This window comes from Scylla paramamosain, chromosome 11, assembly GCF_035594125.1.
Source record: "Scylla paramamosain isolate STU-SP2022 chromosome 11, ASM3559412v1, whole genome shotgun sequence".
NCBI classification, from domain to species: domain Eukaryota; kingdom Metazoa; phylum Arthropoda; class Malacostraca; order Decapoda; family Portunidae; genus Scylla; species Scylla paramamosain.
The window spans coordinates 10085107-10113025 of record NC_087161.1 but is presented as its reverse complement, the minus strand read 5'-3'; the positions used below and the strand labels follow the sequence as shown (position 1 = coordinate 10113025).

Below are 27919 nucleotides of genomic sequence, written 5' to 3'. Positions count from 1 at the left end.
GTTAGATACAAGAGGGAAAGAGAACAAAAAAAGGTAGCAGAGGACATTGTAAGAAATATACAGAGAGAAGGGGAGGACTGGATAAGTGAAATTGAGGAAATACATAGACTGGGGAAGTATATAGAAGGAGGAGAGCGACCACTGAAAGTAGAATTTAGGGAACAGCCATGGAAGTGATATCGAATGTGTGGAAACTGGACAAGACAGAGCAATACAGGAAAGTTTGGATAAAGAGGGACATGAATGAGGAGGAGAGACTCAAGGTAAGCGATCTAATAAAAGAAGCAAAGGCAAAAAACGAGAACAGAACAGAGGAAGAGAAAAAAAAGTTCTATTGGAAGGTAAAAGACGAAAGGCTCAGGAAGTGGTATCTGACAAAAAAGAATAGAAAATGTAAATAATGTATGGGAAAATAAAAAGTGGACAGTGGCATATACAAATATAAATGGTTTAATATCAACATTGCAAGAATTGAATTATTATATTAAGATAAAGCAGCCTGACATCATGGGTATTACTGAAGTTAAACTAAACGAGACGACAGAAAATATAAGAATTGGTAATAGTAATTATAATGTGTGGATAAAACATAGAAATAATAAGAAAGGGGGAGGAGTCATGTTACTTACAAAGAAGAGTATAACAGTGGAAGAGGTTGAAATAGGAGAAGGAATGGCAGAAGTAATTAGAAATCAAACTAAAAGGAAAGGAGAAGGAAGAAGAGATTTTGCAGTGGCTTATGTATCCCCAAAGACGAATGCATGGACACAAGAGGATTATAAATTATTGTTAAGAGATACTAGTAACTGTTTGGAGAGAATACTGGCAGAGAGTAACAATATAACATTTATGGGTGACTTTAATTGCAATCAGGTATGCTGGGAAGAGTGGACCACGAACGGGGGAGAAGAGTCATGGGGATATATGCTTCTAAATTTAATAATGACAAATACTATGACCCAGTGGACTGGAGAAAATACAAGATTTTGGGGTAATGAAAAGGCATCAAGGCTAGACTTGGTGTTTACAAAGGAAATGGACATCATTGAAGGAATAAATTTTCAGTGCCTACTAGGTAAAAGTGACCATCTGTTAATTGAATTCAGTATAGGCAGTGGTCCACTAGAAAATAGGAATGAAATTTACAAGAATAGGAGATATAATTACAGGAAAGCAGATTTTATCAGGTTGAGGGAATATTTTGCAGAGGCTAAATGGAAACAACTGTTCATGGCAAGCAGTACGCAGGAAAAGTGGGACATATTCATAGAAATTTATAATGAAGGGGTCAGTAGATATATACCAAAGATCAAAACAAAGGAAGTGAAAAAGAAAACAGACTGGTTTAATATGAAATGTATAACAGCAAGAAAAGGAAAAGAAGCAGCATGGAATAGATGGGGAAAAAAAGGAGGAAGTGAGAAATGGGAAGATTTCAAGAAGGCAAGAAACAAATATATCAGAATCCTGAGAGATGAAAAGAGTTATGAGAAAGATATAGTTAACAAATGCAAATATGAACTGAAGTTATTCTTCAGATATGTGAATGGGAAGATGAAAAACAGGCAAACAATAGATAAATTAACGAAAGATGACATTACATATGAAGATACATGGTTACAAGTGGAATTAATGAACAAGTGCTTCCAGTCAGTATTTACCAAAGAAAGCAAATTTGAAGGAGAAAGAGCATGGCACAGAGGCAATGTGATGAGATTGATACAGGTGAACATAAGTGAAATTAAGTAGATTATAAAAGATTTGGATGTAAGTAAGGCTCAAGGACCAGATGGAGTGTGTCCAACTGGATACTTAAGGAATGCTGTGAACATCTGGCAGAAGGTATACACAATACTATAGTATGTTCTTTTAAGGAAGGAAAAATTCCTCTAGACTGGAAGAGAGCCAATATTGTGCCCGTTTTTAAAGGAGGTAATAAAGAAGATCCATTGAATCACAGACCAGTGTCCCTAACAAGTGTGGTAGCAAAAATAGCGGAAAGAATAGTTAAAAACAGATGGATGGAATATTTAGAAGAAACACATACATTGACTGACAGACAATTTGGTTTCAGAAGTGGAAGATCAGGTGTCATGAATTTAGTAAGCTTTTATAGTAGAGCAATTGATATAATTCAGGAGAGAGAGAGTGGGTTGGGCAGACTGTGTTTATTTAAACCTAAAAAAAAGCATTTGATAAGGTACCACACCAGAGACTGCTATGGAAAATTCAAGATATAGGGGGTTTGCAAGGAAACACACTGAATTGGATTACAGACTTGTTGAGGGATAGAGAAATGAGAACACTAATAAAGAGAGAAAAATCTCAATGGAGTAGAGTGGAGTACCACAGGGGACAGTCTTAGACCCCGTAATGTTTCTTGTGTATGTCAACGATATGGTGGATGAGGTTGACAGTTATGTAAGTCTGTTTGCAGACAATGCAAAATTATTGAAAAGAGTGGAAAACAATATGGATTGTGAAATATTACAGAAAGACCCAAATAAGATATATAAATGGAGTAAGAAATGGGAAATGGAATTCAATGCAAAGAAATGCAAGGTGATGGAATAATTAAAAAGCAAAAGAAGATTGACAAGTTCCTACACCTCACTGAAACTCAGGTGTCTGAGGCAACTGATAGTAGCCCCTTTTCTGTTCCCTCCTACTTTCTCTATCCTCATTTTCGATCCAAAGCTGGATGTTGCGTTTGTGTGCGCAATGACTTAACCTGCTCTCGTGCCCACGCTCTTGAATCTTCCGAGTTTTCCACCATCTGGCTATGACTACAGAGTCACTCTCAGACTAAATTTATCTGTGCTGTATACCTCTCACCTAACTCCTCTGACTATAAGAAATTCTTTGACTACTTAACTTCCAAAGTAGAGCACATTTTGACTCTCTTCCCTTTTGCAGAGATCTCCATTCTTGGAGACTTCAGTGTTCACCACCAGCTTTGGCTTTCCTCTCCCTTCATTGACCATCCTGGTGAACTAGCCTTCAACTTTGCTATCCTCCACGACCTAGAGCAATTGGTGCAACACCCTACTCGTATTCCTGACCGTCTTGGAGATACGCCCAATATTCTTGACCCCTTCCTGACCTCTAATCCTTCTGCTTATGCTGTCACCCTTTCTTCTTCGTTGGGCTCCTCCAATCTCATATCTGTATCTTGTCCTATAGCTCCAATCCCTCCTCAGGATCCCCCTAAGTGAAGGTGCCTCTGGTGTTTTGTCTCTGCTAGTTGGGGGGACCTAAGGAGGTATTTTGCTGATTTTCCTTGGAATGGGTACTGGTTCCGTGTCAGAGACCCGTCTTTGTGTGCTGAGCGCATAACAGAGGTGATAGTGTCTGGCATGGAGGCGTACGTTCCTCACTTTTTTTTCTCAACCTAAACCTTCCAAACCTTGGTTTAACACAGCTTGTTCTCATGCTATACATGATAGAGAAGTGGCCCACAAAAGGTACTTAAGCCTTCCATCACCAGAATCTCATGCACTTTATATTTCTGCCCAGAACGATGCCAAGTCTGTTCTCCAACTAGCCAAAAACTCCTTCATTAACAGAAAGTGTCAAAACCTTTCAAGATCTAATTCTCCTTGTGACTTCTGGCATCTAGCCAAAAATATCTCCAATAACTTTGCTTCTTCTTTCCCTGCTATCACATCTATTTCTAAAGCTGAACTCTTCGCTCAAACCTTTGCTAAAAACTTTACCTTGGACGATTCTGGGCTTGTTCCTCCCTCTCCTCCACCCTCTGACTACTTTATGCTACCTATTAAAATTCTTCGCAATGATGTTTTCCATGCCCTTGCTGGCCTAAACCCTCGGAAGGCTTATGGACCTGATGGGGTCCCTCCTATTGTTCTCTGAAACTGTGCCTCCGTGCTTGCACCTTGTCAAACCTGCACCCTAGTCAAACTCTTTCAGCACTGTCTGTCAACATTTACCTTTCCTTCTTGCTAGAAGTTTGCCTACATTCAGCCTGTTCCTTAAAAAGGGTGACCATTCTAATCCCTCAAACTACTGTCCTATTGCTTCAATTTCCTGCCTATCTAAAGTTTTTGAATCTATCCTCAACAGGAAGATTCTTAACCCTTTCCTTCCGGCAATCGTATGTATACGATTGCAAAAATGCGTCCGTAGCAACGGTGATCATACCCGTAATCAAGAATTTTCGCACCTCAATTTTGAGCTCCAAGCGCGGTTTCTTGAGTCAGATGGTGTGAGTGGAAGTTTCTCTCTCTCTCTCTCTCTCTCTCTCTCTCTCTCTCTCTCTCTCTCTCTCTCTCTCTCTCTCTCTCTCTCTCTCTCTCTCTCTCTCTCTCTCTCTCTCTCTCTCTCCCTCTCCCTCTCTCTCTCTCTCTCTCTCTCTCTCTCATTGGAAGTGTACAATTTCCCCTCCAAGATGAGAGAGAGAGAGAGAGAGAGAGAGAGAGAGAGAGAGAGAGAGAGAGAGAGAGAGAGAGTGTGTGTGTGTGTGTGTGTGTGTGTGTGTGTGTGTGTGTGTGTGTGTGTGTGTGTGCGCGCACGTGCGCGCAGTGTCATCGCTCTCCGGGCTGTTTCTGGATGACGGATCACACAGCAGGAAGAGGAGGAATCCTTGATAAGGCATAAACTGAACTTTCAGAGGTCACATCGAGCTACAAAGTACATCATTGCATTCAGAATAACAAAGAGAAAATAATTATTAGTATTCAAACAATTTTCTGACAATTTCTAGGTTTACCATTTTTAGCCGTCATACAAAACGGGAAAATAATTTAAGCGCCGGAAGGAAAGGGTTAAACATCTATCCCTTCACAACCTTCTATCTGATTATCAGTATGGGTTGCATCAAGGCCACTCTACTAGTGATCTTCTGGCTTTCCTTACTGAGTCTTGGTCATCCTCTTTTAGAGATTTTGGTGAAACTTTTGCTGTTGCCTTAGACATATCGAAAGCTTTTGATAGAGTCTGGCACAAAGCTTTGATTTCCAAACTACCTTCCTACGGCTTCTATCCTTCTCTTTGTAATTTCATCTCAAGTTTCCTTTCTGACTGTTCTATTACTGCTGTGGTAGACGGTGACTGTTCTTCTTCTAAATCTATTAACAGTGGTGTTCCTCAGGGTTCTGTCCTGTCACCCACTCTTATTATTCATTAATGATCTTCTAAACCAAACTTCTTGTCCTATCCACTCCTACGCTGATGATACCACCCTGCACTTTTCCATGTCTTTTCATAGATGTCCAACCCTTCAGGAAGTAAACATTTCACACAGGGAAGCCACAGAATGCTTGACTTCTGATCTTTCTAAAATTTCTGATTGGGGCAGAGCAAACTTGGTATTGTTCAATGCCTCAAAAACTCAGTTCCTCCATCTATCAACTCGACACAACCTTCCAGACAACTATCCCCTCTTCTTCAATGACACTCAACTGTCCTGCTCTTCTATACTGAACATCCTTGGTCTGTCCTTTACTTATAATTTGAACTGGAAACTTCACATCTCATCTCTAGCTAAAACAGCTTCTATAAAGTTAGGCGTTCTGAGACATCTCCGCCAGTTTTTTTCACTCCCCCAGCTGCTAACTCTGTACAAGGGGCTTATCCGTCCATGTATGGAATATGCTTCCCATGTCTTGGGGGGCTCCACTCATACTGCTCTTCTAGACAGGGTGGAATCAAAAGCTTTTCGTCTCATCAACTCCTCTCCTCTAACTGACTGTCTTCAGCCTCTCTCTCATTGCTGCAATGTTGCATCTCTAGCTGTTTTCTACCGCTATTTTCATGCTAACTGCTCTTCTGATCTTGCTAACTGCATGCCTCCCCTCCTCCCGCAGCCTTGCTGCACAAGACTTTCTTCTTTCTCTCATCCCTATTCTGTCCACCTCTCTAACACAAGACTTAACCAGTATTGTCAGTCATTCATCCCATTTCTCTGGTAAACTCTGGAACTCCCTGCCTGCTTCTGTATTTCCACCTTCCTATGACTTGAATTCCTTCAAGAGGGAGGTTTCAAGACACTTATTTATCAATTTTTGACCACTGCTTTGACCCTTTTATGGGACTGGCATTTCAGTGGGCTTTTTTTTTATTGGATTTTTGTTGACCTTGGTCAGTGTCCCTCCTACATAAAAAAAAAAGAAAAAAAAATGGAGAAGTGGAAATTAAGAAAACCAAAGAAGAAAAAGACTTGGGAATTACAGTCAGTGATAATTTATCCCCAGAAAAACATGTAAACAAAATAGTTGGGGAAACCTATAAGTTACTAAGAAGGATGAAAGGGGCATTTGCTTACATGGATGAGGAGATGATGAAAAAGTTGATGGAATATGTGATTTGACCAAAACTGGAATATGCCACAATTGTTTGGTCACCCCATAATAAAAAGGAAATAAGGAAAATAGAAAGGATCCAAAGAGTTGCAACCAAATTGGTACCAAGTTTGAGAGATTTAACCTATGAAGAAAGATTAAGGAGATTGAAGCTTCCATTATTACAAGAGAGAAGAGAAAGAGGAGACCTGATTGCTATATTCAGAGCTTTAAAAGGTAAGGATAAAGTTGACAAAGAAGATTTATTTGTGTGGGACTCAAGAGATACAAGAGGACATGGAGTGAAATTGAAGAAAACAGCAAGTAGAAGAGATGTCAAGAAATATGGTTTCCCAAATAGAAGCATAGAAATATGGAACAACTTAGATGAAACAGTGGTACAAGCAAAAAATATTCATGAATTTAAAGTTAAGCTGGATGCTTATAGATATGGAGACAGGACAGCACGAGCATAGCTCTTTTCCTGTAAAACACAACTTGGTAAATACAACTAGGTAAATACGCACACACACACACACACACACACACACACACACACACACACACACACACACACACACACACACACACACACACACACACACACACACACACACACACACACACACACACACACACACAAAGAGATGCTGGTAGGTGTGATAAAACGTCTTGAAAAGATAATGATGGAAAGTAGTGATATAGTTATTGTTGGTGATTTTAATTTTAAGGAGATAAATTGGGAGACATTGACAACTACTGCAAGTGAAAACTCATGGAGTAATAGACTGTTAAACTGGGTGGTGGAAAACTTTATGACTCAGTGGTTTGATTGCGATACCAGATTTAGTGGAAGTGATAAACCATCAAGACTTGATTTAATGTTTACCAAGGACATGGATATTATTGAAACTATACGCTATGATAGCCCTCAAGGTAAAAGTGATCATGTGTTGATGGAATTTATCTTGAAAAATAAAAATGTAATCATTGATGAAAATTATAAGGTGAAAAGATTTAAATATAGTAAAGCTGACTTTGAAAAATTAAGAAAATATTTTGTTGCCGTGGATTGGAAAGACTTTGAAGATGCAGAAGTTTGGGAAAAAATGTGATGAATTTATAAGGATATATAATTCTGCTGTGGAAAAATTTGTATCTAGAGGAGGAGTAAAATGTAGAAAGGGTAAAGAATGGTTGAGTACAAAATGCAAAGAGGCTAGAAATTGTAAGTCAGATGTTTGGAATAGATGGAAGAAGAGGAAAACTGAGAGCAAATGGGAGGAATATATTGATGCTAGAAATAAGTACGTTGAGATAATAAGAATGGAGAGAAGAAACTGTGAAGAAGATTTATTACATAAGTGTATAAATGAACCCAAACTGTTCTTTAGACATATTAATGGGAAGATGAAGAAGAAGGAAGGTTCATCAAGATTGAAAGTTGAAGGAAAAATTTACGAGGAGATTATGAACAATAGTTTTAGATCGGTATTTACTGTGGGAGGGAGTTTGATACTGGAAGAAATAAGTTGGTGAGGAATATATTATGTACAGTCTCAATCAGTTATGAGGAAATACTTAAGACGATGGAAGAACTTGATGTAAATAAAGCAACTGGTTCAGATGGAGTATCAAACTGGATATTGAAGGAATGTAGAGAACAACTGGCTGATAAAATTCAGTCTAGTGGTGACATCACTATCACAGGGAAGAGTACCAAAAGATTGGAAGAGAGCAAATATTACAGCAATATTCAAGGGAGGAAATAAGGAAAACCCACTGAATTATAGACTGGTGTCCTTGACCGGTGTTGTAGGAAAAATATGTGAAAGAACAATACAGGAAAGATGGATGGAACACTTGGAAAAGATAAAGTTTTGGTAAATTGTCAATTTGGATTTAGGAGGGGAAGATCATGCTCCATGAACTTATTGTCCTTTTATTCATAGGTAATCGATATTGTGCAGGAGAAAGACGGATGGGTGGATGGTGTCTACTTAGACTTGAAAAAAACATCTGACAAAGTACCTTACCGAAGATTGCTATGAAAGATAAAACATTATAGAAAAATTGGAGGAAGACTGCTGGAGTGGATGGAGGATTATCTGGATGTTAGAGAGATGAAAACTGCAATACAAGACCAGAATTCATCTTGGCTGAAAGTAACCAGTGGTGTCCCACAGGGGGTCAGTGTTGGTACCGATGATGTTTGTAATATATGTGAATGATATAAATGAAGAAATAAAAGGTTATATGAATTTATTTGCAGATGATGCTAAGCTGATGAGAAGGGTAGAAAATATAAATGACTGTATGGTATTGCAAGATGATTTAAATAAGATAAATAGATGGAATAAATCTTGGCAAATGGAATTCAATTTAAGTAAATGTAAAGTAATGGAGTTTAGAAAGAGTAAGAAAAAATACAATTTCATTATGAAATGGATGGTGTGAAGTTATATAAATCAAAAGAGGAAGTGGATTTGGGAGTAACAGTTACTGAAAATTTGACTCTGGACAGACACATTGATAAAATTACTGGAGAGACGATGAATTTGTTAAAAAGAGTAAGATTGGCATTCTCATACTTAGATGAAGGAATGATAAAAAGTTGTTGATTTCCATGATAAGACCAAGATTTGAATATGCAGCAGTGGTGTGGTCTCCTCATATAAAGAGGAATATTATAAAATTAGAAAGAGTACAAAGAGCAGTCACAAAGATGGTTCTGGGGTTGAGTAAGTCGACCTATGAAGAGAGATTAAGGATGTTGGAAATTCCTACCCTTGAAAATAGGAGAGAGTGAGAAAGGATTTAATAAACATCTATAGAATGATAAATAGTATGGAAAATATAGACAAAGAATGTTTTATAACTTTAGACACACACAGTACAAGGGGACACAGTAAGAAGCTGAAGAAAGTTAACTGTAGAAGAGACATCAAGAAGTATAGTTTTCCTCACACAAGTGTGAACAAATGGAATGAACTCAGTGAAGACATTGTGTTGTGAAAGCCATAACTGTCCATGCTTTTAAGACCAAACTGGATAGATATAGAGACGGGAAACTATGAGATTACTCCCCTCCCATAAACCACAACTAGGTAAATACACACACACACACACACACACACACGCATGATGTACATACCACCAAAAACTAATGCATGGGGGACCAATAGATATAAAATTATGCAACTAGAAACAAGAAATAGCAAAAAGGAAGTGATAAGAAAAAGTAACAAAGTGCTGTAGTAGGCAACTTAACACTAAAGGTATTAACTGGGAGGAGATGGAAGTGAAAGAAAATGTTGGGTCATGGAGTACAATGAGACAATGGGTAAATGAACCTACAAGGTGCAGAGGAGAAGAACCATCACAGTTGGAATTAGTGTTTAAGAAAACTCCAAAAAGTAAACCAAGTATACATTGTGTGAGTCTACTGGGAAGAAGTGATCATGTAACAATATAAATAGCACTAAAGGAGGAAACAGTGTTGCACATGAATGAACAATGCAGAAATGGGAGATAGAACTATGCTAAGGCAAACTTTGTTGGGCTTAATAAATATTATGGAAAAATGAACTGGAAAGAGAGAATACAAAAAGGCAAAAACTGAATATGGTATAATAAGAAGAGAAGAAGAAACAATTCTTGAAAGTGACATAGGAAGAAAATGCAAAGAAGAGCCCAAACTCTTCTACAGATATGTAAATGGAAAAATGAAATATAGGGATGACATAAACAAGTTAAAAAGAGAAGGAAGAATTTATGAAACTAATGAGATGAGGGAACTAATGAATGACAGTTTTCAGTCTGTGTTTACAAAGGAAACCGATTTTGTGGCACTGAAAGTAGTATCACAGAATGGGGGAATACATGAGATACAAGTAAAGAGACAAGAAATCAAGAAACTGCTGGAAGAGCTGGATGTTAGAAAAGCTATGGGACCAGATCAAGTTAAGTGGATAGATATTAAAAGAATGCAGGGAACAAATGGAGGAACCCATATGGGATATAATCAATTACTTCTTGAAAGAAGGAAAAGCACCAAGGGAATGGAAAAGAGTTAACATAATCTCATTACACAAAGGGGGAAATAAAATGGAACCATTAAATTACAGAGCAGTGTCACTAACAAGAATTGTAAGCAAGCTTTGTGAATTAGTAACTAAAGATATATGGGTGCAATATTTAGAAGATGAAAAGATAATAACAGAAGAGGAATTTGGATTCAGGAAAGGGAGATCCTGTGTCACAAATCTACTGAGCTTTTATATGAGAGTAATAGATGGAGCGCAAGAGAGGGACAGATGCGATATACCTGGTTCTCAAAAAAGCATTTGATAAAGTTCCCCATGAAAGGTTAGAGAATGAATGAGGAATAAAGGGAGATCCATTGAAATAGATGGATGATTATTTACAAGGGAGAGAAATGAGAACAGTAACCAGAGACACTAATTCAAGCTGGCACAAAGTGACAAGTGGGGTACTGCAAGGATCTATGTTGGCACCTGTTATGTTTCAAATACAGTGGAACCACGGTTTTTCAACTTAACTAATTTCTGAATATCATTTGAAATCTGAAATTTCGAAAACTGAAGCTATTTTCCCCATAGGAATCAGTGTAAAATAGATTAATCTGTTCTCAGACACCTGTCCACCATGTCTTAGCGGGTAATGACTGATGCTCTCACTAGTTGAGATGGCTGCTCCACAACATCTCCAGCTTAGAATTTTTTTTATTCAGAAAGAATGTACTGAATGAACTTAGTGACACAGAACTCATCAAAAGATACTGTTTAGATCATGCAGGCATTCCTTTTGTCACTGATCAAGTGAGGAAAGCCTTACAGAGTGACACAGAGGAGCAACCCACTCACCGCCAAAATGAAGGTGATCATAACACTTAGACATCTTGCTACTGGGAAAAGCTACTGGGAAAATGTAGTTGTGCAGTAGTGATGGTGTCGTGGGACATAGAGAGAGCCACAGGAGGCTCAGGATTAGTTCTGAGTGCTGAACCTTATTTGTTTACGAGTACATTGAGGTTCTTCAATGGGATCATATTTAACATATTTTAAAGATTGAATTACTGTTTTACCCTCTGTGTCTCTCCTCCAAATATATAAAAACAAAGGAAATATTTATAGAAACTATAAATTAGTAATAAATTTTGATATGTCTTGTAGTATTTGAAATCAAATAACTGTTTGAAAATCGAATTTTGGTATGGCAACCAAAGCAATTATGAGTTCAATTTTTTGTTTGAAAATCGAGTTGTTCAGAAAGGGAGTAACTAAGGTTCCACTGTATATGTAAATTATATGACAGGATGTAGATAGTTATATAAAACTTTTTGTTGATGATGCAAAAATAATGAGAATAATAGAGGATGAAAATGACTGCAAAGAGTTACTAAAGGATATTGACAAGGTACATGCATGGAGCCAAAGATGGAAACTAGAATTTAATGCCAGAAAATGCCATGTGTTGGAAATAGGAAAAAGAAAATAGAGACCTTCATGGAATTGCAAGATGGGAGGAGAAATGATAATGAAAAGTAATGAAGGAAAAGATTTGGGGGTAATGATCCAGGACACACTATCACCTGAAAGGCACATAAATGGAATATTTGGCTCTGCATACAGCTTGTTAACAAATTAAGGTGGTGTTTAACTATTCAGATAAAAAAAATGATATAGAAAATTATAATAAGCATGATCTAAATTGGAATATGCAGCAGTAGTTTGGGCTCCACAGTGAAAAAAAGTTATACGGAAACTGGAAAGAATACAGGGGATAGTGACAAAGATGGTACCAGAATTGAAAGACTTAAGTTAAGGAGTAAGACTTGAAGAGATGAGATTACCAACACTACAAGAGAGAAGAGAAGGTGGAGATCTGATAACAATGTGCAAATTAGTAAACAATATAGAAAGAATAGACAAAAATGACTTGGTACCACAGGTAGAAGAGGGAGAGAGATGAATGAGGGGGCATGGGAAGGAAATAAAGAAGAGTAGATGTTTGAGTGACATCAAGAAATACAGCTTCCCGTATTGAACTATTGAAATCTGGAATGATTTGAAGGAGTAGGAGGTTGTGACAAACAGTGTACACATATTTAAAGAGAAACTGGATAAATATGATTATGGAGACAGGACAAAATGAGCTTTGGCTTGTACCCTGTACAATACAACTAGGTAAATACACACACACACACACACACACACCAAAGATTAACAACTTTTCTTTCTGCAGGACTGCACTGTGTTCACCACAGTGTACAGCAGTGTTGAGATGCCTTCCCAGAGCCAGGTGTTTCGCATCACACCTCTGGACACACCAAATGGCAGTGGGCAGCTGGTGTGGGTCATTGCCTTGGGAGACCTGGTCAATGAACCATGTGAGTTAGGTTATGGTTAGATCAGGAGTTTGTTGCCTGTTGAAATATTTATGAATTTTATCTTTATTACTTTTCCATGTGCAACAGCATAAATGATAGGTGGAGATAGAGGAATGAGTTCTGGTAATGAATGGAAATCAGGTTTCACAGCCAGATAGCCATTATTCAGAGTGTGGAACTAACTCATTATTATTTACTGTATCATTAAGAGCATGGTAATTTGTTATCAAATTATTGTCATGTGAATAAGTGTATAGTTCTTTGTTATATACAGTCAAATTGCCACTAGTGTAATGCTTTAATGCAAATTGCATCTAAGATGGGAATGGGCTGCAACAAGTCACAGAGAAGTCCTTAATGCAGAATAATGTTGGGGATGGCGAGGGTAGTGATTGCCTGAATGTCTGGCAGTACATCTTTCCTTCCCAGAGCAGTAAATGGGGAAGGATCTGTCCCCTAAGTCCATAAATATGAGAGGTGGAAGGATGTGTCCTCTTAAGTCCATGAATATGAGAGGCAGTGTATGCCCCCATGTTGTTGTATGACGGGCCCCATGATAAAAATTGAGTGATACTGCAGTGTCATATTTATGTTCATTAAAGTAAAAAAAAATAAATTTAGATATTTTACTGAAGAATCTGAAGATTTGTGTCATGTTTACAGGTCTGCAGATACATCTTTGTAGCCTGAATCAACAAGCATTTCCCTTTCACCATCAAGATAAGTGTTTCCTCTCATTCTTACCTTTACAGTGTCTGAAGGATTGCGGGAGATCAAGTCACTAGTGGTACCCGAGGTGTTCACCACCAGGATAGCCAGTGGGGATGTGGTTTACTCCATGGTATTTAAGCCTCATGGATTCACTCCAGGCCGCAAGTACCCCACAGTACTGTGCATCTATGGGGGACCCCAGGTGCAGCTTGTCACTAACACTTTTAAGGTTTGTACTTTCTTATTTATAGAAAACAGGATTTTAGTATTCAGTTGTATTTATGTGTGACTTACAAGAAAAGAGCCTCATACTATCCTGTTGCCATATCTACTAGTATCCAACTTATCCTTAGTTGTGGATAATCCCTGTCCTGTGAGTAGTGCACAAAATTTCCTGTGAACTAAGGTGAACTAAGTCTCTTAGGTTCCTTGGTTTGTTCATGTTGTTCTGGTCATGATGGTGTAGGGTGAGACCATGCCAAAAACAGTAAAAAAACAAGTAAGTATGAGTTTGAAAAATTCTCCTCAGAAGATAGAGATTGTGGAAACAAGATCATTTGTTGAAAAGGGAGCAAACATGAATGTACTGGATATTGTTAAACTTTGTAGAGAGATCCGAGGAGTGAGATAGAAAAAACAAAAATGAACTATGTACTGTCTTATCCCTGAACAGACTATAATCATAAAGTAACCAAAAAGGATAAAGCTGCATGCAGGATTGGTCAGCTGAAAGAATACAATAGGAAGCTACTAAGGAAAGAGAAAATGAAAGAGAAGCTCAGAGTGTACTTCAGTGTGAAGCCAAGGTGTTTATACATAAGAGAAATTGGATGAAATTAAGGAAGAATAGAATGGATGGAAAAGGATGTGTGATGCTTTAAGGAAACTGTAAACCAGGGGTGGGGAACTTTCGTTCTGTCAAGGGCCATTTAGATATTTTTAATATAATTCGCGGGCCATAAAAAGTTATCAATTATTTTTTCACTCATTTAACTCACCTCTAATGTGACGGCTGGAACTGCTTCTCTTTGGCGAGGCGCGTGATGTTAGGTGGTACTGTTGATGATGCTACTCGCAACTGGTTTTCCAGGTTTGCATCGGTCAGTCTGGAGCACAGTCTACTCTTTGCCAGGGTAAGTTTTGAGAAGAACTGCTCGCAGCAGTAAGTCGTTCCGAACACAGATGCATATTTCAGTGCATGTCTCCTCAAAATAGGAAAATCATCAGCACTTACGTAACGTCTGTAGAACTCAAGCAGTGAGAGGTTGTTGTACCTAGCTTTCAGCTCATCATCGCTTTGCAGCTGAATTATTTCGTGTTGCAGGTTATCAGGCACATCAGCTGGTTCCACATTAAATGGTGTAGCGAAGATGTTCAACTCCTGTTGTTTACTTTTCACGTCCTTGAACCTTTCACTAAATGCCTCAATTAGTTTCGCACACTCACCAGCATATTCATCCGTTGTAGAAGGATTTTGTTCTTGCAGAGTGGGGAAATGCACAGTGTTACTTCTTTCGAGTTGCACTTTCCACAGCTTTAATTTAGCTTCAAATGATTTCACGTGTGAAAGCAGAGAGCTGAGAAGCTGGTTGGGGCCCTGCAGCTTGACGTTCAGCTCTGAGAGATACTTGGTAATGTCAACCATGAAAGCAAGATCACACAGCCACTTGCTATCACTGAGTTCCCTGACAGGTGTTCCCTTCATCTCCATGAATTGCTTGACTTCATCACGCAGTTCATAAAAGCGCATAAGCATTTTCCCACGACTCAGCCACCGCACTTCACAATGATAAACAAGATCACCGTACTCTGAGGCAAGATCATTCAGTAACTCCTTAAACTGGCGGCTGTTTAGCCCTCTGCTCTTGATAAAATTTATGCATGACACTACTGTTGTCATTACATTATTGAGCCTCAATGACAATGCACATAAATTTTCTTGATGTATGATGCAGTGGCATATTATTAAATCACTTGGATCAAGACAGAGACGATTCAGTTCTTTCTTAACAAAAGCAATTAACCCTTTTTGTGAGCCAACCATGGCTGGAGCTCCATCAGTAGTGAGGCCACTTAACTTTTCAAATGTTAACTCTAGTTTGTTCATTGACGAAACAAGACTCTCAAACAAGTCCTCACCAGTTGTGGTGCCATGCATGGCTTCCAATGACAGCAATTCCTCTCGTGTGTCAAACTCGGCCGTTATTCCACGAACAAAAATGGCCAGTTGGGCGGTATTTGTTATGTCTGTTGTCTCGTCACAAGCCACAGAGAAGAACTGGAAATCTCTTGCAGAATCCTTCAGTGTTTTATGAATATCTTGTGCTAAGTCAGTAATCCGATCTGAGACGGTTCTACAAGACAAACTAACACTCTGAAATAACTGAAGTTTGTCTGGCGCTAGCAACTCCGCAGCTTTAACGATGCACTCTTTCACAAACTCTCCCTCTATGTGAGGCTTCAGCTTCTTGGCAATTAGGTCACTCAGTGCATAACTCGTCTGAATAACGTTGTCTCTGTCACACCGAGGTCTTGTGAAAGAGGCTTGTTGTGATTCTAAACACTGCCGAAGAGCATTGATTTTATCCAGATGCATTTGTCCTCCCAAATCACTGAGCTTAGCATGTTTTGAGCTGTAATGACGCTCCACATTGGCCTTCTTCATTACTGCTAACGCATCCCCACAAACTAGGCACACAGGTTTGCCTTTCACTTCAACAAAAAAATAATCGTTTGTCCACTTCTCTTGGAAGAAGGCTCGACATTCTGCATCTACTTTTCTTTTCTTTGCAGTCGCCATTTGTAGGACGTCACACCACGTGATAACTACCCAGTGTGTATTAACAGTTCTACAGCGTCCACACTCGATAAATGCCTAGCACTGACTGCCCGGCCCGCGGCCCGCCTAGCTGAGTCACTGCAGTACAGACAGACAGGCGGCTGACGAGAAGCATACGTGTACCGTACACGGTCCCGCCTGTGGATGCTATGGCAACATTCAGCTCAAGGCCGTACAAGTGCTCTTAGCTGACGCTAGCAGTGCAAAGAAAAACAGTCACAAAATAAAAAATCAAGAAATATAATTATATTCAAGGGTATGACGCTGCTAAACTGCCGAGTTCATAGATAATTAATTGAATTTAAATAACCTGCAGCCAGCACATAATAAAATTACATTATATATTATTCATTCATGAGATATGAAATAGCATTTATGAACTGCCTTGCGGGCCTGATCAAATTGTCTTGGGGGCCTTATACGGCCCGGAGGCCGGACGTTCCCCACCCCTGCTGTAAACCAACAAATAAAGGAATAAAATCATACTTAAAAATCATCTACTGAGGAGGAGAAATAATAATGAAAAGTAATGAAGAAAAAGATTTGGGAGTAATGATCCAGGGCACATCATCACCTGAAAGGCACATAAATGCCTTCACCTTTACACACTGCTTTTTAACAAACATTAAAGTGGTGTTTAACTATATAGATAAAGAAATTATGAAAAAGTTATAAGAAACATGATACGACCTAAATTGGAATGCACAACAATAGTTTGGTCTCCACATAGAAAAAAAAAGATGCAGAAACTGGAACGAATACAGAGGATAGTGACAAAGATGGTACCAGAATTGAAAGATGTAAGGTATGAAGAAAGACTTGAAGAGATGGGATTACTAACACTACAGGAGAGAAGAGAAAGAGGAGACCTGATAACAACATACAAATTAGTATACAATATGGAAAGAATTGACAGAAATGACTTTGTACCACAGATGGAAGAGGGAGAGAGAGATGGATGAGGAGGCATGGGAAGAAAAATAAAGAAGAGTGGATGTTTGAGTGACATCAAGAAATACAGCTTCCTGTATAGAACTATTGAAATCTGGAATGATTTGAAGGAAGAAGTGTACAAATGTTAAATGAGAAATTGGATAAATATTGTTATGGAGAAAGGACAAAATGAGCTTTGGCTTGTGACCAATACAGTACAACTAAATACACACACACACACACACACACACACACACACACACACACACACACACACACACACACACACACACACACACACACACACACACACACCGCATAGTGTAGTGGTAGCATGCTCGGCTCACAACCAAGAAGGCCTGGGTTCGAATATCCCGTGCACGGTGAGGCAAATGGGCAAGCCTCTTAATGTGTAGCCCCTGTTCACCTAGCAGCAAGTAGGTACGGGATGTAACCTGAGGGGTTGTGACTACACTGTCCCAGTGTGTGGTGTGTCAGTGGTCTCAGTCGTACCCAAAGATTGGTCACTATGAGCTCTAAGCTCTTTCCGTAGGGTAATGGCTGGCTGGGTGACCAGCAGATGACTGTAGGTGAATCACACACACACACACACACACACACACACACACATTATTATTATCATTATTTTATTGACCACAACAACCCATACAACACAGTGAACATAACGAACGATAAGTGACCTTCTAAAAGAGGTAAAAGAAACGTGCTATTGGTCCATCACAAAAGACTGTAGAAATGTGATTGTATGTGACAAAACTAGAAATATTAAGGTATAAAAACTTAAAAGTGTCACAATTAACAAAATATTGATAAACTTAAAATGTAAAAGAAAATGGATAATGACATACAAAATTATTAAGATTAATCAATGACACGGTTAATAGTACAATATAATAAATAAAACTAAATTTATACCTCTAATAATGAAATACATTAGCATACTTTTCAAAAATTAATAATAATAAATGAACATATGTGCATTATCTGAAAGTCTATTATGCTCATTTAATAGTATACACAAAGCTGATGGATATAATTTAAGCATAGTTAAACACAAAATTAGAAAATCTCAGTTAACAAAACAAAACCAAGTTTATACCTCCAACGATAAAATACATAAAAAAAAAATACTAATAATAAACGAACATATGCATCATCTGGATTAAACTCCTATTTTACCTACCGAGAGAAAAAAAAATTACACAAATAATATTATTCCCATTCAAAAAATATACACAACTTTCATTGACATGATTCAAGTTTAGTTCCGATAGACTTGTAATACATCCCAAACTATCTTACATACTAATGCATAATTAGCTTGTGTCGTACATAGCTCTTGAATAGTAGAAATCCGGTAAATGTCTCGAATATGTTGCATTAAGGGACAGAACTGAATAACATGCTCCTCTGTCTGAACATCCCCACAAGTACACACCCTCTCTGCTAGTGGGAAGTAACCGCGGCCCCTTCTACTCCACCTATCCACCTCCACTGCAAGAGAATGTGCTGATACACGGAATTGGGTGAAAGCGGACCTATGTAATTCACTTTGTAGTTTGTTTGATATAATGGAAGTAAGAATTCATGTAGTAATAGACTGTAAAACTGAGTGGTGAAAAACTTAATGACTCAATGGATTGATTGTGATACCAGATTTAGTGGAAGAGATAAACCATAAAGACTTGATCTAGTGTTTACCAAGGACATAGAAATTATCAAAAACTATACACTATGATAACCCTGTAGGTAAATGTGATCTTGTGTTGATGGAATTTAATTTGAAAAATGAAAATGTAATCATTGATGAAAATTATGAGGTGAAAAGATTTAAATATAGTAAAGCTGACTTTGAAAACTTAAGAAAGTACTTTGTTGCTGTGGACTGGAAAGACTTTGAAGATGCAGAAGATGTTCAGAAAAAAAATGGGATGAATTTATAAGGATATACAATTCTGCTGTGGAGAAATTTGTAGTTAGAGGAGGAGCAAGATGTAGAAAGGGTAAAGAATGGTTCAATACAAACTGCAAAGAGGCAAGAAATTGTAAGTCAGATGTTTGGAATAGATGGAAGAGGAGGAAAACTGAGAGCAGATGGGAGGAATATATTGATGTTAGAAAAAAGTATGTTGAGATAATAAGAATACAGAGAAGAATCTATGAAAGTGATATAATAGTTAAGTGTATAAATGAACCCAAACTATTTATTCTTTAGACATATTAATGGGAAGATGAAGAAGAAGGAAGGTGTATCAAGATTGAAAGTTGAAGGAAAAATCTATGAGGATGCACAAGACATGGTGGAGGTTATGAACAATAGTTTCAGATTGGTATTTGCTGTGGTAGGGGAGTTTGATGCTGGAAGGGATAAGTTGGTGTGGAATATACTAAGTACAGTCCCAGTCAGTTATGAGGAAATACTTAAGATGATGGAAGAACTTGATGTAAATAAAGCAGCTGGTCCAGATGGAGTATCAAACTGGATATTGACGGAATGTAGAGAACAACTGGCAGATAAAATTCACAGTCTAGTGGTAACATCACTATCAGGAAAGTGACAGGGAAGAATATCAAAAGATTGGAAGAGAACAAATATTACACCAATATTCAAAAGAAGAAATAAGGAAAACCCACTAAATTATAGACCAGAGTCCTTGACTAGTGTTGTAGGAAAGCTGTGTGAAAGAACAATAAAGGAAAGATGGATGGAACATTTGGAAAGAGATAAAGTTTCGATAAATTGTCAATTTGGATTTAGGAGGGGAAGATCATACTCCACGAACTTAGTCTTTTTATTCAAGGGTAGTCGATATTGTGCAGGAGAGAGATGGATGGGTGGATGGTGTTTACTTAGACTTGAAGAAAGTGTTTGACGAAAGTACCACACTGAAGACTGCTATGGAAGATAAAAAATTATGAGAAAATTGGAGGAAGACTGTTGGAGTGGATGGAGGATTATCTGGATGATAGAGATGGGAACTGTAATACAAGACCAAAATTTATCTTGGCTGAAAGTAACTAGTGGTGTCCCACAGGGGTCAGTGTTGGGACCAATAATGTTTGTAATATATGTGAATGACTTAAATGAAGAAATAGATTGTTATATGAACTTATTTGCAGATGATGCTGAGCTGATGAGGAGGGTAGAAAATGTAAATGACTGTATGGTACTGCAAGATGATTAAATAAGATAAATATATGGAGTAAATCCTGGCAAATGGAATTCAGTTTAAGTAAGTGTAAAGTAATGGAGTTTCATAAGAGCAAGAAAAGAATATAATGTCATTGAGATGGATGGTGTGAAGTTAAAAAAAGTCAAAAGAGGAAGTGGATTTAAGAGTAACAGTCACTGAAAATTTGACTCCGGACAGACACATTGATAAGAGCACTGGAGAGACAATGAATTTGTTAAAAAGAGTAAAAATGGCATTCTCATATTTGGATGGAGGAATGATAATTTTTGTTTGCGAATTTGCGTTTGTGGCAAAATCCCCACAAATTTACGGATTTGTGTTTGCGAAAGCACTTCCCCAAACACAAACACACTTGCATACCACATGGTAAAGCAAGCACAAGCTCATTTTGGGTTGCCAAAACTTGTCATATCTAAACTGTCAAGTTGGCAACTAGAAGTCTTTAGCTCAGGCCTAATGTTGCTAACTTAACACTTTTGATGCTAAATCTAGCGATTTTCATGATAATCTAGTGCCAAATATTTACTTTTCTTATTCCATAACTAGTGGCCTTTTTTGTCCTATTTAGTGCCATATTTCAAAATCTTCATCTATAATTTATCACCTTTTTTCTCCTCATGCTAGTGCCTTGTGAAATTTTTTGTTGTCGACTCTTTAGTGCTGCTGCTGCTGCCCAGCGTGTGCCTCCTTCAATCCTCCTCCACACCTTTAGCCAGTTTGCTGTGTTGACTCTGTTGCTATAGTGAAAGTTTCCGGTGCCTTAAGTAAGTTAAATTTTTTGCATTTATATTATCAATTTAAATATTGCTGTGACTCAGTGAGTGTCCTGAATTAATAATTTAACTTATTTGATGCCTTTTTCCACTGCGCAGGAGGGTAGCCCAAGCAGGGCACAACCTAGGTAAAATAACATTAAAATAATATTAAAATAACATTAAAAATGATAATGATAATGATAACACTAAAATAAAGTTAATCAACACATTTACTTATTTATCTATATAATAATTGATTGACCTACCCTGTTTGCGGATTTGTGGTTGCGAAAAAGTAAATGTCAGGGGGTTTGTGAATTTGTGGTTGTGGAAGGTAGGTTGTGGGCTTGTGGATTTGTGGTTTGTGGAAGTGATTTTTGGTTTGCGGTGCCCAGCATTGATATATATATATATATATATATATATATATATATATATATATATATATATATATATATATATATATATATATATATATATATATATATATACTGTCCTGCCCTATAGTCAGGAAAAAAAAAAAGGCCAAGGACGAAGATGAAATGGAGAGTTGGCTGAAAGAGATTCATAAAAGTCCAGTTATAAGGGATTTTAGAGGATTTAAACCAGAAGAAACAGAAATACTAAAGATATCTTTATTTACGAATCTTCTGATGCTAGAAAAAACTGTTCATGAATTGATGGTTGGGGTAGCTTTTCCATAAAGGGAAAATAGTGAACTAAGGAAAAACTGTGGCAGTTATGCAGAGAAAGGTAAGGATTGTGTTAACAGAGTGGATGTAAACACAGAAAATTTCCAGGAAGTTAATAAGAGGCAACAAGATTGGACAAAGAAGCAGGAAGAAGAGAAGATGAATATAAAAGACATTTTGGAAATGTAGTTGAAGGAAGAAATGGAAAATTTTCTGGTGAAAGCAATGAAGCAAAAGGAGAAGTAAGTTAGGGGCACAGTAAAAAAGACAAAGTATGTAATAGTGTTTGGTGTCAAGGATGAAATGAAACCCATGAAATACGAAAGAGAGAAATTTGTTAAAGAGTTAGTCAAGAAAGTGATTAGTCAAGCTAAAGAAGAAAGTGACAGCACAGTGGAAGAGATTGAAGAAGTGACAAGGATTAGCAAATATGTGGAAGTAGGTAACAGGCCAATAAAAGTTAGGTTTAAGTCTCAAATTGTTGCTGAAACAGTACTATTTAATGCCTGGAAACTGTCAAAAAGGATGACTATAAATAGATATGGATAAAAAGAGACTTAGTGAGGAGGAAAGAAAGAAAATGAATGATATGTTGAATCAAGTAAAGAAAAAAATGGGGAATGAACAGAGGAAGAGAAAAGAAGTTCTATTAGAAAGTAGTATATATAAAATTAAAGGAAACAGGGAGAGCGTTGAAAGAGCTAAAGGTGGCATATACCAATATCAATGGGATATTATCAACACAAGAAGAGATAAATGATTTTGTAAGAGAAAATAAGCCTGACATTATGGGAATTACTGAATCTAAATTAATTGATGAAATTACTGCAGTTAACATTAGTGAAGGAAAGTGCATGTGGATGAAAAATAGAAAAAAGAAACAGGGTGGTAGAGTAATGATGTTGATAAGAAAAGAGCTATAAGTGAAAGAAGTATTCTTTGGAGAAGGAAAAGTGGAAATGACTGAAGTGAAGAAAACTAAGGAAAGAAAAGGACTAAGAACCTTTGTTTTGGTATATGTCCCACCTAAGACAAGCTCATGGGAGTTAGATTATGAAACTCTATTGGAAGGTACAAAAGATTGTTTGGGCAGAATAATGAGCTAGAATGACAAGGTAGTACTGCTAGGAGATTATAGCTGTAAAGAAGTTTGTTGGGAAGATTTGACAACCATGGAAGGAATCATATCATGGGGATACAAACTCGTGAGGTTAGTGATGGAGTACTCACTTATGCATTGGGTTGGAGAGAGTACAAGCTACAGGAAAAATGAAGAACCATCAAGACCAGATTTGATATTATCTACAAAAAATTGTAGATAATATGGAATATAATGTTCCAATAAGAAAAAGTGACCATGTTGTAATAAAGATAACCTTAAAAGAAGTTAAATTAGAACTAAGAAGAAGAAACTATAGGATTGGAAGACTCAGTTATAAAAGGAAAATTTGATCAGCTTAATAAATACTTTGCAAAAGCTGATTGGAGTAAGTTTAAAGAAGTAAGGAGAGTGGAAGGGAAATGGGAAGTATTTGTTGAAATATATAATGAAAGAGTGCAAAGATATATACTAAAAATAAGAGGAAGAGAATTTGGACATAAGGACTGGTTTAATAGGAGATTTGAAATATCAAATGGAGAAAGAGACACTGCTTTGAAAAAATTGGAAGAGTGGAAGAAGACAATTTGTGGGCAGAATATACAACAAAGAGAAATGAATATGTTAAGATATTGTTATGACAACATTTCCCAGCCCCTTCACCAAGTTGCTGCACCTGACTAGCTTCACTGAGCCACCTCTTACATGGACTCAGTATAGGGCTTATAGACAGGTGTACATGGTCCATTGTGACTCCTACACCCTATTCACAATGGTTGTAACTCCAGGCCACACTAATGTGAGGTTGCCAATCTGTTTTACCTACCCACAGACAAGGCAAATACTCCAAACAACTCTAAACACCCACAGCAGCAGAAGAATTGACAACCACATCTAGGAAAAAACAGTTAACACACAATAACACATATGATCGAGGTATAATACTCTGTTGGGCTTCCACCCACTGTAACAGTTCTCCCACTGCCCAACAGAGTGTTATAGCCTTGAGTTGAGTAGTGTTGTTTGCTGCCTCCTGGACAGCAGTCCTTGTGAGGACCTGAGGAGGGAGTAAAGTTCACTAGGCAGCTAATTACTTAAGTCCTCTGCAGCAGAACTGGATCAGCCCACAGTAGCATTGAAGACAAAACAGGGTTATTAACAAAAGATACAAGAAACTACTACAAAAGAGTGCCCATAAACACAGAGGAGGGTCAGTCACCTCTCACTGCACAAACTCAACTTGTACACTTGTACAGCCAAGAGTCACTTCCCTGGGTGTAGTGTGTAATTCACAAGTACACTTACTGGCAGAGTACTATGGAGACTCGTATTCTATATAAATAGGCTGGGGCATATGGCTGATAATAATAATTCACTTATCCCCCTTAAGGCAACTGACCTAGGTACCTAGTATCCCACCTTAGTCTCTGATAAATGTTAGAGCATGTCTCAGTACATCTGCTCCTTCCAACTGCTGGGTAGTGACTGCTTGTGAGAAAATGCTTCAACCGCTTTCCTGCACTGTTGCCAAGGGAGGAAGTAGGGGGATACAGGGAAAGAAGGGGGTAGGGGTGCAACACACACACACACACACACACACACACACACACACACACACACACACACACATGGCAGACAGAAAAGTCAACGCAAACAGGCACTCTTAAAAATCCATCCATCTATGTCACTGAGAGCTGCCCTAGTGGAAATACAGAGGTGAGAGTTCACACTGGTTTTACTCATTGCTGTCCCGTCTCCAAAAGTGCTTTGTAGAAAGCAGTTAAATTGTTATAATGAGCAGCGAAAAGGGGCTACTTCAGTCCCCACTATGTTGTTTACACCAATGGGGACTATCCCGAAGGCGAGACAGGGAGACTTCTCGGGATTTGGGGAAGAGGACTGAAGGGTTGGGGAAGCAATGATGAGAAGGAGAATTATCACACTAGAAACCAAAATGGAAGAAATGAATGATAGATTTGACAAGATGGAGAAGATGGTTGAAACTTTGATCACTGAGAAGGGGGTGTGGAAAGGTGCATACGATGTTCTACATAAAAAAAACTAACGTTATATGTAAAGAAAGCAATGGAATATGAAGACAAAGTGGAAGACAAAGTGGTAAACTGAGAAAATTGGAAGAAAGAACAAGAGAAAGAAAAGATCGATTTTAGGAAAATTGTGGAGGAACAAACCAAGGCAAACGACACAAAGCTAACAGAAAAGTTGTTCGTTATAAAACAGAAAGAAAACTTGGTGAGAGACACTGTGGATAAGAAAAAACTGTTGTGGTATTTGGCCTGAAGGAAGAGTGTACACCTCAGAGGACTGAAAGAGAAAAGAAGGAAAAGATGTGTTGAAAAATTAGTGGGGACATTACAAGAAGAAAAAGAGCTGACTGGAGAGATCAAAGAAATTAAAAGATTGGGTAGATATGTTGAGGGTGGACAGCGTCCTATGAAAATAAGGTTTAGGTCACAAGTGGCAGCTGAAGAAACACTGAGTAAATCCTGGAAACTGGCTAAGGTGGAAGAATACAAACAAGTGTGGATAAAAAAAAAGATTGAACCAGAGAAGAGAGAGAGAGATACTGTAAATGAACTAAGAAAAGAAGCAAGTGAAAAAAATGGAAAACTATCAGAGGTGAAGAAAAAACAGTTCTTTTGGAGGGTCATGGACATGAGGTTGAGAAAGTGGTACAGGAGGGAAGTAAATGCAGAAGGGGAAGACTAAAAGTAGCATACATGAACATAAATGGACTAATGATGGCAGTGTTGGAACTAGAAGACTGTTTAAAAGAGGAGAAACTGGACATCATGGGAATTGTTGAAACTAAATTAGCAAGTGAAGGGGTGACATTAAATATTGGTGAAGGAAAATACAACCTCTGGATGAGAAATAGAAAGAATAAACGGGGAGGAGGTGTGATGCTTCTAGTTAGGAAGGATTTATTAGTGGAATCTGTCACATATGGGGTGGAGGAGGCAGAAGTATTGAAAATAAGCTTAAGACAGAATATTGGAAGATACTGTAACGTTGTGGTGACTTATGTTCCCCCCTATTCCAACTCTTGGAGAGAGGATGAATATAAGAAAATGATTGAGGACACAAGGACGTGTTTGGCAGTTTCTTGGAAGAAAATGATGATATACTCTTGATGGGGGACTTTAACTGTAAAGAGATATCTTTGGAGAATTGGACCACAGAAGGCAGTGAGTCATCATGGGGGAACAAGCTACTAGACCTGGCTATTGAAAATTTCCTGACACAATGGGTTACAGATGACACAAGATTTAGGGTAAATGAAGCACTTTCAAGGCTCGATCTAATTTTCACCAAGGAACAAGAAATAGTAGAAGACCTTAAATACATAAACCCAATAGGAAAAAGCTATTCAAAAGTTAGTTATTCAAAAGGAGGACATAGAGGAAAAGTGGACAGCTTTCCTGGACAAGTGTGGTGGCGAAGATTTGTGAAAAGATTATCAAGAACAGATGGGTGAAATTTCTGGAAGACAATCACATGATAACAGAGAAACTGTTTGGCTTCAGAAAAGGAAGATCTTGTGTTGTGAATTTGATAAGTTTCTACTTGAGTAATAGATATAGTGAAAGAGGGAGATGGATGGGCCGACTGCATGTATTTAGATCTGAGAAAAGCATTTGATAAAGTTCTGCACAGAAGACTAATATGGAAATTGGAAAAAATTGGAGGACTTGGTGGATCACTGTTAAAGTGGATGACTGACTTTTTGACAAACAGAGAAATGAGGACAGTAATTAAAGGCAGAAGGTTGAACTGGAGAACGGTAATAAGTGGAGTCCCGCAAGGTTCAGTACTTGCACCTATTATGTTCACAGTTTATGTAAATGATATGGCAGAAGGTGTAGAAAGTTACATGAACCTTTTTGCTGATGACGCTAAGATTATGAGGAAAGTAACAAATGGAGAGGACTGCAGTGCTTTAAATTAAGACTTAATTAAGATTAATGAATGGTCATTGAGATGGAACATGGAGTTTAATGTTAAAAAATGTAGTGTGATGAGGTTTGGAAAAAGTGTGAGAAGACCAGTTGGCAACTATTACTTAGGGAATGAGGAAATCTCTATAAGATCAGAAGAAAAGACCTAGGAGTAATTATTACTGATAATTTGTCATTTGCGAAACACATTAATAAAATTATAGGAGAAACATATAGTCTGCTTAGAAACATCAAGATAGTATTCTCCTATATTGATGATGTGATAAAAAAAATGATAACAATGATGATATGTCCGAGATTGGAGTACACAGCATTAGTGTGGTCACCAAGTTTGAGAAAAGGATAGAAGAAAGTTATAAATAATCCAGGCAGCTGCAACTAAAATCCCTGCAAGCTTAAGAGAGTATAGTTATGAGGAAAAGTTGAAGAGATTGGACCTGACTACACTAGAAAAAAGGAGGGAAAGAGGTGATTTGATAGCAATATATGGAATATTAAAAGGAATGGAAAAGTTGGACAGAGAAAACCTCATGATACCAGATAACAAGAGACACAAGAGGACATGGAATGAAACTGAAAAGGAGTGTTTGCAGAAGAGACATTAAGAAACATAGCTTCCCACACAGAAGTATAACAGTGTATAACTGTATAACTTAAGAATGAGACTGTGTGTGCAAAGACAATTCATAAATTTAAAGAAAATCTAGATAAAAGTCGATATGGAGACAGGACAGCATGAGCCTAGTGTGGCTCTTGTCATGTATTTCACAACTAGGTAAATACACACACACACACACATGCTCCTCACATGGTCACTACCTGAATAAAACACTTTATTTTAAAAATTCTTCTGATCAAACAAAGGGAATCAGATGAACATTGATTATTTCATTGTCATTGGCAATTCTTCTGCTGCAAATTATGTGAGACTCAAACTGACTGAACAAAGGGAAATTAGGTAAATTAATTGGAAAAGGAGAGTGT

The 27919-nt window shown here is 37.8% G+C and overlaps 1 protein-coding gene across 5 annotated transcripts in view; it reads left to right on the top strand.

Annotated features, from left to right (window-relative positions):
- Positions 1-27919, top strand: part of LOC135104933 (dipeptidyl peptidase 8-like) — a 282612-nt gene that overhangs the window by 132462 nt on the left and 122231 nt on the right. For all 5 annotated transcript variants that reach the window (XM_064012719.1, XM_064012718.1, XM_064012717.1 and 2 more), the window contains exons 11-12: positions 12567-12711; positions 13464-13651. In XM_064012719.1, the coding sequence (XP_063868789.1) occupies positions 12567-12711; positions 13464-13651 (333 nt within the window). The remainder of the gene's footprint in view (positions 1-12566; positions 12712-13463; positions 13652-27919) is intronic.